Here is a 17,071-nt window from a genome sequence, read left to right as displayed (position 1 = left end):
TTTTATGTGAATGGGCCTTAACTGCCGCCCCTAAATGAAAGCGGCAGCGGGGAAATACTGACAAAAATTCCACATGCCCGTAGATTTTTTCTGGTGCATACCTAAATAATGGCGACGGTAAAGCTTATGCGATTTTGACAGCGCGTTCAGAAGTAATGTTGGTGGCAAAAATTAAGATATGTATTGTAATTTTTCTAAAAAATTTTTTCCGCGCGGTTTTTAATGTTTGTACAAATTATAAGACCTATAATATAGGTTAACAGTAGATTACATGCCGAAGACGAGTCAGAGTTATTTTTTACGCATTACTCGGTATTATACATATGTAGATAAGACGCCTTTGTTCATATTTATATGTTACAGTAAATATTCTGAGAATCTCAACGCAATAATTATTTCATAGCTTCAAGCACAAATTAATCATTATGGTATGTATAAGAGGCCGATTTTATATCCGACCAAGAGCTTTCAACTCGACCGCATTCCTCAAAAGTATTTGGGGAATGTTTTCTGCTGCTATCATAACCACAAACTTAACCTTAATTTCAAGTTTCTAATCGCGAATAATATTGCTAGTGTAGTAATTCGTGCTAAATTCCTTGAGAGTTCTAATAAATACAAAACTGCAAGTTTCTTTAGTGCGTCTCTGTATGGGTATTCATTGTATGAACTGCTCGCCTATACTAACTGCAAATTTAATCTGTTAAGACCACTTTATATACTTCCCTTCAGTTGATATTTCATGGGGACTTTTTCATTATCAAACAATCGTTTCGAAACCACTGTGTATTTAGAAGACAGCTCCGATTTAGTAGAAAACGAAGCTGATGGGAATTTGCAGTTAGTAATACCTAATTTTGAACCCTTGGGGTTTTCGTAGACTTTTTGCATAAGTCGTATAAGCAAAATAATAATATGGTATATATACTTTACCACTTAGTTTTTGTGAAATCCATTTCTTGAATTTATTTCAACGCCGCTTTTAAATATTTATGGTATTTGCTTACTTTAAAATAGACTCATGAATTCATCAACTTATTTGCCATATTACATTCGGAAATCTCTATAATATTACCACAACACGACCAATGACGACAACCTGGGTGACCGGCATGACCATGCCCACAGCCATTATAACCAGGCATGCGCCCTTCACAGGAACATTTCACCATCTTATTACCCTTACTGGAGCAGAAGGTGCAGCAATGATAGATGCCACTGTGCGGGCGTGCATTGCGTGCGAGGAATGTGAAGGGACTGCCCTGAAAACGAAAGAGTTGAGTTTAGAGGAACAACTCAAATAATTTTGGAAGGCTTCAAGTCTGATTTTGAAAATCACATAAAAATAATTACCTTGATGGGCTTATCATTAATAGTTATTTGCAGCACTAGTGTCCCCTCAGCGTCGGGTGTAAAGCCGATGCCATAAGTGCCGTCGCGATTATCTGCGATCTGTGAAAGAGAAGGATTTAAAAAATTCGCATCTTAGACTTTCACTTTCCCTTACCTCCACTGGTAAAAATTTTGAACTCGTTTCTTTGTACTTAAGTAAAGTCTGTATTTGTAAGCCACCATGGCATAGACCCGCACCATCAGTGTCACGTGACTGCAGCAGAAGTTCTACACGTTTATGTAGACGTAATTGGGTGAAGCCTGAAAGTCGTAACAGGGTTATGAAGTACAAGTTGTTGAAATCTCATTTGCTCACCCTCCCATTGCAGCGTGCACAGTGAAGGCTCAACAGTTTGCATTGTAATAATGCCGAAGAGTGGTATGTCGTTTTGGGCTTTCATCGGAGGTGCGCGGATATGTGGTAAAAACTGTAGAGTATCCGTAAACTATAATGGGAAAAGGGAAGATCAGAAAACCTTCTTTGTATACTTAAGCAAAATCGCGATTTCGAGATCATATTTGGTACCGAGGACTAACGCAGCAAATGAGGGAACAGAGACCATGTTTGACAATATCCTGATGAGAGAGCAAGCCTTCATGTATTGATAAAATATCATTAAGAAAGTCCAAGGCTCTGAGCTTAAACGTTTGTCTCACAAAAGCGAGTCTATCTTTCAATTAACACATAAATTATATTAGAGAAAATTCAAGTTGGAATAGGAAGTCTTTGAGAGTTGAGCTCACGCCCGTTCTGACCACGGCCGAATTTTCATAACCAGAACGGACCCGGATTTATAACGGATCAAGAACTGTCAACAGCATGTGTGACAGCAGAAAAATAAAGAGGCAGGCATCGAAGCCCATTGCTTACCTCGTTATAAATATTTGTCAGTATATATGAGATATTCCTTACCCTTGGTTCTGTGGGCATTTTGAATTGTTGACAGTATTCGAAACGCTTAAGCAAAATATTGAGAAAAGAAAGCACTTCAACATGGGAACCGCATTCGGTGAGTTCTTGCGCGAAGAGCAAAGCCTCCTTGGACTCGTTATTGCGTTTTTCTACAACAAAAAAACTCCATTTAAGCACTAAGTAAGAAAAGAAAGTTATTTCAGCGCACACCTAAGTCCAACTGCTGCTCGAGTATCATCTCCACTTTGGTCTCGCGTGCACGATGCACCTGCTGTAACAAAGTCTTCCGATGTACTTCGATCGCTTCGAGATATTGCCGCATGAACACCTCTATCTGCGCTTGTATGTCATCACATTTCTTATTTATATGCTTGGATATATCGCTCATGCGCTCGACCGAATGCTCGGCATAGCTGCAGAGCGGACGCGTATGATCCACAGCATCGTGCAGTAATTTAGAGTAATTTACAAAGGCTTTTGGTATCGGCTCATGTTTGTGGCCTTTGTGTAAGAGCACTAGGCAATCGGCGCAAGCGATCTTCAGAAGGAGAAAGGCGGTAAGAAAAAGTCTAGGCGCATTTAAGCATCTCATACTCACCTGCAAACAGCTGTTGCAGAATGCTTTCATCTCGAAACCCGGATGCATGCCACATTTCAGCGTAAATTTCGTTTTATCATCCAGTAGAGTTTGTTGCTTTTTACGCGCGCGTCTCAACTCCATTATATTCCGTATACTATGGTTGGCTGTGTTGCGCTGCCGTTCATGTGAATCCCGGCAGAGCGAGCAGAGATTCAGCGTGCAGCTAACACAGTGGTAGATCGCCTGAAAGTAGACTTTTCTAAAACTAAAAATGCCTTTTAATACACACTCTTCCACTCACATTGGTTTCCTCGAAGCAGAGACTGCACCAAACCTTTGTTATCACTTCATCGCCCAGCTCCTGTTGTATGGTCTCGATCTTGCGCACAAGCAGAAAGTTCTGCGGTAACTGACGTATGCCACCTAACGGTATTACGGTTGCGTATTTGCAAATCTTACAGCTGATGTAGCGTAGACGCTCTTCGGGCGGAGCGCTTAAACGCAGCGATGTGGAGCTTTCCGAGCTCTTGCCGTCCGATTTTGACTGTTGGAGTGGATACTTTAATATTTTTTCAATGTACTTGTATTGTTATTGTTGCTTTACTCACCCTTACTTTCAGCAAAATCCGTTCGAGCGATTTTTTACGCCTAAAGCTGAATGACGACTGTCGTGTTCGCGAAGGTGAGGTGGAACCGCTACGCACAGACATCTCCGGTGAAGACGATTGCGCGCTACAGTTGGACTTGTTGGTGGCTTTAAGAAAGTAATATTTGCATTAGACGCGGAAGTTGTAAGAAATCATACCAAAGAGTAAGAGAAATTTACTTTAGATAATTATTATTAGTCCTGTCATAAACTGAACGTTGGACTTGGAAGGAGTTTGTAAACCCGATAAATGTAAGGGTGTTCTTTTGGGGATTAAAGCCAGTTCGGACGGTTTTAATGCAATGGATGTGTAATTGGCTTCCCCCGCTGGGTAGTAGAGTTCGTGCTAGAATATATCAGATGACAGTTCTCAATAAAGAATGAATTAAAAATCATAGAAAAGGTTATTTAAAAAAAAGGCGAAAGATTTGGTTGTCAACTCGTCGGAACCCAAAGGTCAGGACTGGAATAGAGAGAGTTTTAGAAAAGCCGATACGATATATAGAGACCAAGAATCCTCTGGGTAGTCATAAAACATCCGTTTGAAGGCGAGTAAAGTGAGAAGGCAAACCATCCCTTCTTAGAGTTGTGCGCTGGGTTTGGGACGCGCCACGTAAAAAACGCCAGTAATGAACGTCCATCTTGAAACAAGCGGTTTCTAACCTTAAAATATCGTTCTAAGCATACTTTGATGACGTCTCATTCATGAGAGTCGCTTCAGCTACTTAGATAAGGAAGTAATGCGAATGGAGGCGACGATGAAAGATGACTTTATGCGTTGAGTCTTTGAAAGCAATGACATCTGTCGAAAAATCATTTTCAGCATCGAACGAAATGATGGCTCTAATATCCAATGTAGTATTACTCTAGCACAGCAGATCTTAGATCGCGATCAAAAAGTGTTGCTTAGATTTAAAAAAGAACGGCTTGAAGGACAAAACAGCAATGCCTCCTTTATTAGGCCACTTCTTCTAGACTTTAGACTGTTTCAGTGACAATAATGAATTAGACTTTGTTCACATTGTTGAACCGATATATGAATCTCTGATATTCATTCTTTCTTGACAGATTTCGTCAGCAAGACTCTTTTATCGGTGAGAAAGTGGGTTATGAGGAAGTGGATTTTAAAACGGAATTTAAGCAAAATTAGAAACAGGATTGTTCTGAGCTCCAACTCCTATATACAAATATATATATCTAATAAACAAAATAACACTGAACGGTTGAAAAGATCTGGGCAAGCAAACATATTCAAATTTTTGGCTGATAATTTTTTTTAGACCCGGAACTTATGGAACAGCATTTTATAACAGTTGCCGCTTGTCATTTTCCTCTAAAATACTTATGACAGTTAAGTGATTACTTCTCTCTTTCTCCTGCTCTCTTCAACTTAATTTTATGACTGGAAGCGCGCCTGCGCACTGCATGTAAACAATGGTCCACCGGCAGAGGAATGGAAGCATTCACTCACGGCAAAAGCGTAAACAGGAAGCACATGGTACACACCAACACAGCCACACAAGCACACATACATACGAACAGCGATATAGCTATTAAGCCGAGCAGGGGTGTTTGCGCTAAAAAGAAATGCAGTAAAAAAAGGCAATCATTAAAAGACGAAAATAGAAGTAGCACACAAAGAAGAGGAAGCAAGCAAGCATAATTATGTGTACGAAAAGTTAAAAAAAGCAAGTTGAAAGGCAAAGCGGAACGCTGTGCATTAAAAATAAAACGCTCGAGTGCTTCACACATACCACCATAGATAAGTACACAAAACACTTGGGCATACACATACACACACACACGTATACACACGACGCACTCAACGTCGCAATCTAGTGATTTTATAGTCCTCCGCAAGGACGTCGGCGACGGCACAAACGCAGTCTTCGTCAGTCGCTCACACGGACCGCGCGCGGGACGGCCAGCCGTTGCCACACTAACTTAAACGTTTGTAAAATGCTGCATCAATTGCAAGCGCAGCTACAAAATGCTACTGAAAAAATATGTCAAAAATCGACGAAAGTTGAAAATACTCTTTCTGCTCATGGTCATAGCGCTGATTGTGATTACCGTGGTCATACTGAACATCTCGCCCAATGTGAGCTCCACTGAACGCGTGCTCGACGAACGCTTCATAGCGCGCATCTATGGCGGTGGCGGCGGCGGTGGTGTTGTCAGCGGTGTGGGCAGCCAAGACGGCCGCTTGGAGCAGCCACCACTGAAATCGCCGCGCCAAAATGGCGTTATTGTGCCCGAGAAGTATGACGAACACAAGGTGAAGGCGCGCATAGCACAGGAGCGTGTGCTGCAGCTGCGCCAGGAACAGCAGCGTAACGCCGTTGATGCGGGTGAGGAACGCACCAAACTGGATGCCGTCACGACGGGTGTGCATATTTTCTACAGCGCGCCTGTCGCCTGGTATAAGACGAAGAAGCCGCAGCTGGTCGCACCTCAGTTGCAGCTGCGTGGCGCCGCCAAAGAGTTGCTGAACGATGTTTCCGACGCCGTCCTATCATCAGCTTCATCATCACCAACTTCAGGTCTAACATCGCCAACAACTACGACCACGACGGTGAAACCAGTGCGTATACTTAACACCGCATTCTATCCGGCTTTGGGGCTGTACAAGCCCACAACCAGTTTGCTGCAGAAGCATTTCGATAACATACACAATTGCGGCATTGGTGTGCTCATACTCAGCTGTAGCGGCAAAGCGGGCGAGGTGGAACTCTATCGTCAGCTGTTGGAACTGGCGCCTAGCTACAATTTGAGCATTACCTTTGAGATCAGTGTGGCGGGCAATCAGAGCGTGGAGTTTTTGCAGCAGCAATTGGAGGCGGTGCGTCGTTACGCCACCGCCGAGAGTTTCTATCGTGTTTATTCGTTGGCGCGTAAGCGCTTGGTGCCAGTGATTTACGTAAGCAACGCTTATAAGTTGAATGAAACGCCGGCTGGTCGTGCTTTGTGTCAAACGCATCCGGAGACGTTGAGGCGCATTTTCGATGCCTACTTTATTGGGCATATTCGGTAAGTTTGTTATATTTTTGAAAGAAAAGTCGTTTGATGATAGCAAGAAAATGTTAGAGACGACCCTTACTGATAATAAAATTACAATCAAGGGTTCCGAACTCTGCTAGATTTTCGGGAGTGCCTTTTTTTCTCATTTGTAGTACTAAAAAAGAAAAGAAGTTGGTGGATTCCATAAATTTAAAGACTTTATCAATGACTATATAGTTTTTTGGTATAGAAGTCGTATAGTTCTTAAAGCCAACTTTACTCCATTAAGGGAGTTCTGCATTGACCGAAACAAATGGTAGTCCGATGGTGCCGTTTTTTCGATTGCTTACTTCAATCTCATCAGTTGTTGACAGTAAAATGTAGAATCAATCCTTCGACTAGCCTGGAGCAGCTCATAGTGGATGATTCCTTTCCAATCCCACAAAATACTCAGCATAACCTTTCGAGGCGTCAATCATGGCTTTGCGACTATTTGTTGAGCTTCACCACTCTTGGACCAAGATTTTTTCGCACATTATTTTTAAATTCGGGGAAGGTTTTTTGTTGGTTAAATGAAGCTTAAATCTCACCTTTCTAACACTATATGATATGATGATGATGATGACAATGTGATTGGTAGCACTGGAGATAACGACTGCAACGACATCTATTGACAAGATACGAAAAGACTTTTTCGACTACCCAACATTAACTTTTTTTCAGAGATCCCACAAAACTCCTTAACTACACATAAGTTTTGTTAAGGAACATTGAACCATTCAACCGTTAATGAAATAAACAAAGTTCAAATATTTTTTCCTACCCCCCACAGTCTCAAAAACCATGTGGATATCATGCGACGACTCTGCTTCGAGGGCTTCTACAATAAATTACCAAGTAATGGCGCCACATTTGCGAGCACCTGGAAGAACTGGTCATATTTGAAGTCCTTCGCATTAACATACAAAATGTTATTTGTGCCAACAGTGGGACCAGGTTTCGCGGAACGCAATAAATTCCCACGACACGGTGATATACAAAGGCATCGCAGCAATGGCAGGGTAAGTGGAGAGGGCTATATTTGGCATAATTAAAAAGATTGTAGCAAAATGATAACAACCGAATAACGCTGCTTCTCTTCAACATGCCTACAGTATTATGGCGTCGCTTGGCGCACAGCCATACTCAACCACGTGGGTTTCATTAACATCGCCAGCTACAATAATTGGCCGGATGGCAGTCAAATCGAGGAGGTCATACCGAAAGCAGGATTTCTGGACTATAATCCGGGGGCGAAAACTAAGTATATCGATTTGACAACACATTGGGTGGGTAATTTCTTAAAGACGCGTCATGAGGCGGCTGCTGTTGCTGTTCTCGGCCAGCCAAGTTGTTATGAATTCTTGAATAATACAATTTGTTGAATGCCAGTTGGGTTAAAAAAAAAAATCAGAAAGAGGAAACAATATAAAAAAATCGACAAAAAAGTTGAAAAGCATAATAAATAATTAATTAATTATTATTAAATAATATTAAAAAATACGAATAAAAAAATTAAATAAAAATACAAATAAAAATTGAATTAAATATACAAGTAAATAAAAAATCAGTTTAAATAATGAAATTAAAAATCTAAAAATAAAAAAAACATATATATAAAACATTTTAAAAATCCAAAATTAACTACAAAAATTAACACTTTGCTTAAAAGTGAGCTCTGTAAACTATCTGCAACTACGGCAACAACAACAAAAGTTCAATGATCATATTACTTTCTTCGAAATTAATTGAGATATATACATATATAAAATATATATAAACAATAACTTTATATAATGAAGTCATATTAAATTGGCCGACGCCATTAAACATTTTGCTGTGCATTAGAAACTTTATATTTATACTAAAATATGCAGATTAAATATATTAATAACTAGTATACTAAACATTTATATACTCTACATACATACTTATAAAAATTATTATAAATAGTAGGTAGTCTGAGCAAGTGTGCTAGAGAGCCTTAAGTAGTTCTCAACGGGGTGGTTTCCTAGACAGTTAATAATTTTTTTTTCCCAATTTTGAGCTTTTGAAGGCGTGACTGTACAGACTGTAGTGACAGGGAGAGATTATTATGCTTCTTTTTCTGCTGACCCCTTTCCATATAACTGGTATATACATACATATATTGTATCAATATATAAAATATATAAACCTTCATTGGATTCATGTTTCCAATAGGGATCAGATCGCTTCGCTAGCACCCAGCAGTATATTGGACTTTATCAATATGCCGGGGCTCGATGAGACTTTGTGATTTAGCAGAGGGCGCAATAGATCGTCGCGGTGCATTCCTCGTCTACCAAACAATCAATGTCAGATGAATATATATTTTGCCGAAAACTTCCTCAAATCATTCAGAATATCGCCTTTTTAAATCATGTTTCTCGCAAAAAGTTTGAGATTTCCACGTAATGTGCAATTTCCAGTAGGTTCCATAAAGTAACAATAAACTTCTCAGCGAATCCTGAAAGAAAGCATTCTTTTATTTCCATTATGATCGCCCCCTCGAGCTTCTCTAAGTCGTTAAAATGCTTAACCACTTCTTCAGTGTAAGGTTGATGCCAAATCTACGCCATAAAAAAAGTGAGAGCTTCCACCATGAGTCTTTTGAACTATGAGGCTTCATTATTTCTCTAAAAATTCCACTTCTTTATGGAGGCTGTAATAGTAGAACTATACTGTGTTCTTAAGTACATGTCCAAAGGTAAATTTTAGAGATGTTAAGCGTGGATTCAAACGTCTATAACAGAAATAAGCCCAATTTAGCCACAGCGAGCTTGGGTTCTCACATTCCTTATTTTCCGTTCAGTATCACTGAGTTAAGAAATTTCTACTGACCTTTGAGCTACATATATTTGGTTACTTAAGTCCTTTTTGATAGCTTCCTTTTATATATCAATGAAATTTCTACAGTGAATCAAACAAAGTTGGGTTATTTATCAGATAATCTGTGTACCAAAATAGATCATTCAATAAATGATAGGATCTATGTTCCATAATCGTGGAGAGACCAGATTTTAAATTTTAATACGTTTAAGATAGTATTTTTAAACATTAAAGGGAAAGTTTTCGAAATAATAGAGAGTGCAAGGTCAGCTTTCTCGAGTCTAGCAATATAAACCAGGTTTTCAAGGAGGATTTTTGTGAGTGATATATGTAAAATAGTATAGAGATTGTGAAAAAATCAACCCTAACAATTTTGTTCCTTCCAAATGTTCATTATGTTTTTTTGGCCGCTGCTGGGGTGAGGTCCTAAGTCGAATATAAATAATTATATGCATTTTTACTAAACGTAGACCGATAAGAGAACGTACCAAGTGTGTATAATTTAATTTTGGTACGGCATTAGGACGGATTTCTTATCACAGTGGTCATAGCAGAGATTAACAATATAGTCAGGACCCAAGATTATACGCTTTATGAAGGCTGCTATCGGTTCTCTCACACATTGATATTCCCTTTTATTTAACATAAAATGACCTCTAAGCATCTAATAGCCAGATATATTTTCAAATAATCAAATTTTCTGCCATCCAACTGCTCTAGCACACACTCTTAATAGTCGTCTTCGATTCGCCACTACTCTGCTCATTAAACTCCCGTGTTAAGACATTAACATTGGTAATCAAAATAAATACAAGACAGTATGCGGATATTTCAACAAGCTATAAGTAAGTCAGTAAGTCAGCTGTTTGTTCGATTCGCCACTTTCCAAATTTTTGGCGATTGGAAGACAGCGAAATAAAGCTATTAAATACTTTACAACAATACTTAAATACTCACGTATTTATATAAGACGAAATGTGTTAAATCAACTCCAATAATTGCCAATTGTATTAGCTACTCTTATATTACATAATATCTAATAGATATTACTTATATATGAAAAGTAAATTCTTCTAATATTCTAAATAAAATCGCAATATAACTAAGATAATATTAAAAAGTCGAAAAATCATTCGAAAGCAATTGTTAGTTTAGTAAAATCACTTGTTATAAGAAAGTTTGAGCCACAAAGTGGACCTTTTTCAAATTCAATCAATTATTTAAGGAAATCTTAAGCTACTCTGCTGATAAGCATAAACCATGCACACTATCATTATCTCTACGAGAAATAAAGAAACCTTGTAGAATTTCAAATTTTATTATTCTATAACTAAAATACTAATAACTTCGTTTATACTCTTATATACATATACATACATAAGTACTTTACTATATAATATATAAATACAGGCATATATCAATAGCTTTAAATAGTGTAGCGCGACTAAAAATAAATAAATTTAAATATTAAAATAACAGTTAAAAATTGTGAGAGTTTTTTCGAAGACAAAAGAGAGAAGAACAAGATCTTCCGCTGAACCCTCCGCTTGGGTGCCGAATGGTAATAGGTATCACAGCTCTACGGCAATAGTTCGCCTCTGTTGCAGTTGAGAGGTATTTAGCTTAGATTTGACTTCTTAGTTGAGTGGTCTTTGCCCGTTAATAGTATAACATTCAAATAAGAAATCTTACTTCGGTTGGAATTACCAAAAAGGGCTGCGACCCATGCGGAGGATCAGCCTGGCTAGCCTAGACTCGGATGGATCTTACGGATACCTGGTGAATTGGAGGGAACTAGTTGTTCCTAGGAGAGAGCTGCGTTCCTAACAAGATTCGAAGTAGCCATTACAAAAGCAGAAGCTAAGCTTGGTTAAGGTGCAAGTAATGGCATTAACATTGGAGCTGAAGCTAAGTGTAGCTCCAGGAAGGACTAGCGACAGCTGTAACCAAACTCAGTAGCCAAAGTATGGCTACAAAGAAGGGAGGGAATGGTGATGCCACAAGTGGAGCTACCAGTAGTCCAACTGCCAAAGAATGGCCTACTTTTAGGGTCAATGATACAGTGAAAGCCAGGTACGCGGAGAAGTGTCGGTCTGCCTATCTGCTAAGAAGGGTACAGCTGCAACCACCAAACAATAATAAGTTTACAAAGCAGCTTCAGGATTCCATTGATTGTGCGAAAGCGGCTCTACTTTATTTAACGCCAGCAGTGGCAGCCAAGAGACAGGGGTCAGCCAAAGTGGCGAAGTAAATGAGTGTGGCACACGATAAATCGTTTGCCGGTGTGGCCCGGAACCGCAACTTCATTGGTGTGCTGGATGAGGGAGATGCCGAAAGAAAAATTCCCAGAGCCCAATCGAAGTGGGTGCAAGCTGCGCTGACAAACTTCGAAGTCAATATATTTGCTTGCATATAGTTTATAGTTTATGAAACGGGGAAGCTTGCGGATGTTGCATTAAAAGGAAATACTTCGAATATTTCTTAAGCCCTACGTTACTATTTAAAGAGCTTGGCATGAGATAGAGGTACATGGTACATTTCAAAGGAACGCGAATAAAAAATTTGCGCAGGTCTTAATTTTAAGCTGGCCAAAAGTGCGGGCACCGATGAAATCATAGTTTTCACTAGGATATACACGTGACAATGGATATGAACTCTTGAATTCGCCTTATTTACTGAGTTAGGGCTAGAGTTCACTGATAGGATCTCCGATCAGTACCTTAGGTCTTAGGAAAGGTAATTTTATGTCAGTTTTCATAGTTGAGATTAACAATATAGTCAAGACCCTTATTATAGATTTTATAAAGGCTGTCATCGGTTGGGAACTCACTTTTCTCCCACATCGGTATTCCTGTTATTTAACAAAAAATGTCCTGTAAGCATCTCATAGCTTATGGAAACTAAAGAACTAAAAAAAATTATATTCCGCTTACCCTTCCAATCATGGTCCTCGGCGCCAGGTTGCGACCAAAATGGTATGCTGGAGTCTTGTTTGAAATTTTCATCAACCAGACATTGGAAACAAAAGGAATGTAAACAATTCAAGGTGCGTGGATCACGAAATATTTCACTGCAGATGCGGCATTTCAAATCATCGGGAAATAACGAGGCATCCGGAGTAACGCGAATCAAGATGCTGGAACTTGGCGATGGACTTCTGCATAAAACAAAGGAAATGGAGGACTTTAAGATTCGAATTTTGTTATAGCACTAAAAATAACTGTATGGTATGATTAAACGCGCACCGAGACTAACTGGATCTTCGGCTCAGTATCGCCGCTAAAGAATCTTTTAGTGTTTCCAAGCAAAACACTGTTCTCTTTTGTTTACTTTCTACTTGTTTTATGTCCGTTTCATGCTTTTACACTCGTATGTAACATACATACATATGAATAATTCTAATTTCCCTATTTCCCTGCGACCCTGACCGCACGCATACGCAAACCCACTGAAGTGTATACGGTCTAACGCACCTTGAACGATTTGCTGACGCCTCGATTAGTTCGGTTGGTTGCAGCGCACGCGTCTCACCCGAACGCGATGACGACGCTCCACCCAATGCCAACACCGTGGAGGGAGAGGGCGTCAGAGTGCGCGCCGGCGACAACAGTTGTAACGGCGTTGTTGCGGTTGGCGTTGGTGGCACGGGTGTGAGTGCCGCTGTTGTGGCTTGCTTTACCGCCGTTATTGTCATTAACGGCGACAAGCCTCTCGTAACGGGCGATTTTAAGTTCAATGAGCGATTATCGTACAATTCCTTTGTCTGCTGTGCAACGACATGTTGCTGATGTGACTGCGGTTGTTGCTGTTGTTCTATGGCCACGGCTGCCATAGCAACATGTGGCACATTACGCGTTAAGCTTTCGTTCTGTGTGACATTGAGAAATTTTAGAATTTCACTGCCGCCACTACCGCTGCCGCCGCCAGCGCTGCTCAGACTGCTGCTGCGCACGGAGACCGATGACGCAGCGCTTAGCACATTATCCATTAGGGATTCCGGTGAAGTAGAGCTGCCAGGCTGCGAATTAATCTCGCTTATGCTCGTATCCTCGGCATCCGGTAGCTTTTTCACTGGTAACGCGGGTGCAACAGCCGCCGCGTCGGCGGTGGGGGTGAGCTTTGCAGCTGGTAGCAGCTCAAAATGATTGTTGGCGAATTCGGGCGCACGCGAAAATCTGGTGACTTTCTTTGCTTTTGTTGTTGTTGCGGATGTTGTTGGTGAGGGTGCAGGCGATGGTGGTGGTGGCGGTAATGGTGGTGGGGTTGCTATTTCCGCTTTCGTTAACATTACACTGCGATATTGCTGTGATTGCGGGAATTGTTGTTGCGGTTCCTTTTGTTGCAAATACGTTGTATTGCCGCCTTTCGGCATTGTACCACGCTTAGACGTGGCGGGCGCTTCGTAACCGGGCGACGCAGGTACTTTACCAGTTGTGAAGCTTTGTTGCTTCGGTTGTTGTTGCTGTTGCTGCTCGAAGGATGTCAACACAATTTCTGGCAAATCACGCCCATTTTCGTATTGCTTGCGCTCGTTAACACGCCTCTGCGTCGCCACATTAATCGGCACTATTGTGAAATTAATCGGCGCATATTGTTTTGGCTTATTCTTCTCCAACTGTTGCTGCGTCTGTGGTTGTTGGCGTCTATGCCGCGGACAGAACCCACTTGCGCTTGTAGATTTCGCCACACGTCCACAACGCTCGCGACCGCTTGCGCTTTGTTTTTGCTGCGCAATTTCCGTTGCCAGCGACGCGTTCGATTTATCGATTTTCTCCGACTGTGATTTCAACGATATTTTTTCTGCGCTCAAACTCAGGTGCAATTTACAGAGTTCAGCGCGCTCGCCGCTTGCGTGAAGCGGTGAGTTCTTGGTAAGCACAGCACTTTCCGTCTTTTCGCGTCGTAACTTTCGATATGCGACTTCGACGGTGTCGTCGTCGTCCGCCTCCTCGTTGCTCACAACTTCATAATCGGTGAGTAAGTTTTCACTCGCGCTTTCGTAAGTGTCCGGACTTAGTTTCGAGTCGTTTTCGTAACTCTGCTCGTATTCGTAAGATTTCCGTTGCACATCGAAGCAATATTCGTTATTATTCATTATAATTTGGGGTGTTTCCAAATAATTGGATATTTATATAACAACTAACTGGAGCTCATTAATAATTACACTGAGCAGTGTGTGTGGTTTGAACGCGCGCGTCGCTAAGTAAAGTCCATCTCGCACTGAAACGAATTCACTTTGCGATGCATTCAAATAATTTCTGTTTTGTAGAACTTGACATGAAAAATAGCATTTAATCTAATTAGTCTGGTATTTCTAGTTTTGTTTTCGTACGCCTTCGCCATTGCAGCGTGCTACTAGCAACTCGTATTGTATTACGAACCGGCAACGGCTTTCTGGCTATCACCTTAGGGTGTTTGCACGAATCTGTGCGGAAAGAGGAGTTGCGAAAAGGTAAATACTGGTCAATTGGAAGTGTGCCGCAGTCGCTGAATTGAGACACGTGAAATTAAGCGCGAACCACTTTTCGATTGGAAATCATAGAGGTTAGAATAAACGCCACAATAACTCGTATAGGGTGTAGCGTTCGGTGCATATAGAACTACTCGTAGATGGCTCAGCGATTTCCCTCGTGTCTTAAAGGAGTTCAAGATAAGATGTATAAATATAATCATCAGAATCCGAAATCATTAGGACCGTAAAAAAGCTCATTTGTTATTTCAAATATTCTTTCTACAGAATTTCCGCTGCAGTAATATGTCTACATATTTGATTGATATTGACCTAGCAGTAATTAAGTCAATTATTTTGAGAAAAAATTACCTGGACTGAACTGTTGAAACTACGAAGTTAGTGGAATTGAAAGAGTTTTTTCCGGGTTGGAGACTAACGAGACTTGGGTACTTGAATGAGGGCTACGAGGTATTCAGAATTTTTTTCCGTGAATTGTTCAATATTTTTTTCTTTTTGGGACTATAATCTGAGATCAGTAAAGAAAATGGTATTAAAACTTCGTTTTGGTCTTGGCTATAAGGGAGAGACAACGTACGATGTGTTTAAAGTGGGTACCTGCTAGCGACAGCCCTACCCAACGGCGCTTAAAAGCACTGTGTATCAAATCAGTGCTTGGCATTTTCTGTACCAATTAGCATTATGGAATTGACACACTAACCACCTTGGTAGGGTTCGAGGCCCATCTAAAACCTCGGCTGTACTTTGTGTGTGGCACCCGGTTGCACTACAACTCCACATTCATCTGACAAAGTGTCAATTCTTCTCACGCTCGTAACCACAACCACCACGATACTCCTCGAGAGACCAGTACGCATGAGCATGTTGGAGTGAACTCCAAGGGCTCCTGCTCCCCGTGGTACCAGAGTTAAGTTTCCGCTCAGATTTCTTAGCCGAAACTAATACCAGTTGAGCTTGCATACTGCTTGACTGCTGACCAAGGGTTGAACCCCATACGCACAAACCACTCACACAAGAAGCTAACCCTAATTCCCAGTCAAAAGGCGATGTCTAAACAATTCATGCGCAAATGACCGTTATTGCAGGGCATTCTGATTAGTGGAGATCACACTGCTAACATCTCAACGTTCATCAGTCCAGCTAATCCCCATACCAACTAAATCTCTAATGTCCGAGTACATCGCGCATTCTACAATAACATACACCAAAGAAAAGGGTTTAATTAATTGGAAGTTTTGCTAGAAGTATGTTCTTGTTGTTGCATTAGTAAATAATTTTCATGTAGGCTGTAAAGTTGACATTCCTCGACCGGATAGAAGTTAGAGACTGTTACGGTTACGTAGACTCAACTGTCCTGGAAATAGTGTTGTTAGTGTTGTAGCGGTAGAAAACATTCCTGAAGTAATATCGAATAATGGGACCGAGTTGACAGTCCTTGGCCGTTTAATAATCCGGGACCGTTCCGATTAGTTAGACTCGATTGTCGTGGGAACGGCCTTCTTCTTCTTTTTAGTTGTCATTAATTAGGTTAACAATGTTGAGGCTATTTTTGGTTTGTATATTTAACTAGCCAGGTTCTCTCCATAATATCCAAAAACTCGCTGCGGGCTAGCTGAGAAACATTTGAAGCTGGAGTGTTTTCGTCCATTCGGACAACCACCAGCGAGTCGCTGGTCTGAAATTAACGTCGAATGGCTCATCGTTCCATCGAATTTTATTCGCCAACGCGCAAGACCAAACAGCCTCGGATGAGAAACCCCTCTTTTGATGACACTAAATTGCCGTTAATTAGGTTAACAAATGATTTTTTTTGCGCACAACTACTCTCAAAAAAACTGAGAAACATTTGAAGCGAAAAATTCGACCCACGAGAGTGTATATTAGAAACAGCTCCATTTCACTAAATTGCTTCAGGAATGATTTTTGCGGCTACAAAAACAACAAAAAATTTCTATTAACAGCCTCAAAAAATTTGGGTATAGACTCAAAGCTCTTTGGTAAAACATGGCTTTCTCTTGATCTTTTTGGTGGAGCATCACAATTTTGATGTCAAATTTGATACACAAACGTCATAGCAAGCTTTCCAATAACAAAAATCTAAGCTACTTCCAGTCATCATAAAAACATTGTCTCCATAAATTGTATATATGTAAATGTTTTACGTTGAATTCTTACCTTGTT

General features: G+C 40.5%; 2 protein-coding genes across 2 annotated transcripts; one reads left to right on the top strand and one right to left on the bottom strand.

Annotated features, from left to right (window-relative positions):
* Positions 1 to 925: 925 nt before the first annotated feature.
* Positions 926 to 14,649, bottom strand: LOC126754082 (uncharacterized). Its single transcript, XM_050465972.1, has 11 exons — positions 12,894 to 14,649; positions 12,354 to 12,577; positions 3,494 to 3,639; positions 3,187 to 3,429; positions 2,904 to 3,128; positions 2,516 to 2,843; positions 2,306 to 2,454; positions 1,709 to 1,838; positions 1,508 to 1,653; positions 1,354 to 1,452; positions 926 to 1,262 (listed from the first exon to the last, which is right to left on the bottom strand). Exons 1-11 carry the CDS (start codon positions 14,513 to 14,515, stop codon positions 1,020 to 1,022), a joined length of 3,555 nt encoding a protein of 1,184 aa, XP_050321929.1. The 5' UTR covers positions 14,516 to 14,649; the 3' UTR covers positions 926 to 1,019.
* Positions 5,105 to 10,896, top strand: LOC126754097 (glycoprotein endo-alpha-1,2-mannosidase). Its single transcript, XM_050465995.1, has 3 exons — positions 5,105 to 6,561; positions 7,364 to 7,592; positions 7,686 to 10,896. The coding sequence occupies exons 1-3, from the start codon at positions 5,522 to 5,524 to the stop codon at positions 7,953 to 7,955; spliced, it is 1,539 nt and encodes a 512-aa protein (XP_050321952.1). The 5' UTR covers positions 5,105 to 5,521; the 3' UTR covers positions 7,956 to 10,896.
* Positions 14,650 to 17,071: the final 2,422 nt, after the last annotated feature.

This window comes from Bactrocera neohumeralis, chromosome 3 (assembly GCF_024586455.1).
Source record: "Bactrocera neohumeralis isolate Rockhampton chromosome 3, APGP_CSIRO_Bneo_wtdbg2-racon-allhic-juicebox.fasta_v2, whole genome shotgun sequence".
In the NCBI taxonomy this organism is placed as follows: Eukaryota; Metazoa; Arthropoda; class Insecta; order Diptera; family Tephritidae; genus Bactrocera; species Bactrocera neohumeralis.
Note: the sequence above shows the minus strand (reverse complement) of the source record. Positions and strands in the feature narration are given on the sequence as shown.

Excerpts from the sequence above, each read along its gene's own strand:
- LOC126754097 (XM_050465995.1), top strand. The coding sequence starts at position 5,522 with ATGCTACTGAAAAAATATGTCAAAAATCGACGAAAGTTGAAAATACTC. Across the intron at positions 6,562-7,363 it reads TACTTTATTGGGCATATTCG|TCTCAAAAACCATGTGGATA; the intron begins GTAAGTTTGTTA and ends TACCCCCCACAG. Across the intron at positions 7,593-7,685 it reads GGCATCGCAGCAATGGCAGG|TATTATGGCGTCGCTTGGCG; the intron begins GTAAGTGGAGAG and ends ACATGCCTACAG.
- LOC126754082 (XM_050465972.1), bottom strand. The coding sequence starts at position 14,515 with ATGAATAATAACGAATATTGCTTCGATGTGCAACGGAAATCTTACGAA. Across the intron at positions 3,129-3,186 it reads TCTGCTTCGAGGAAACCAAT|GCGATCTACCACTGTGTTAG; the intron begins GTGAGTGGAAGA and ends GTCTACTTTCAG. Across the intron at positions 1,453-1,507 it reads CAAAATTTTTACCAGTGGAG|ATCGCAGATAATCGCGACGG; the intron begins GTAAGGGAAAGT and ends TCTCTTTCACAG.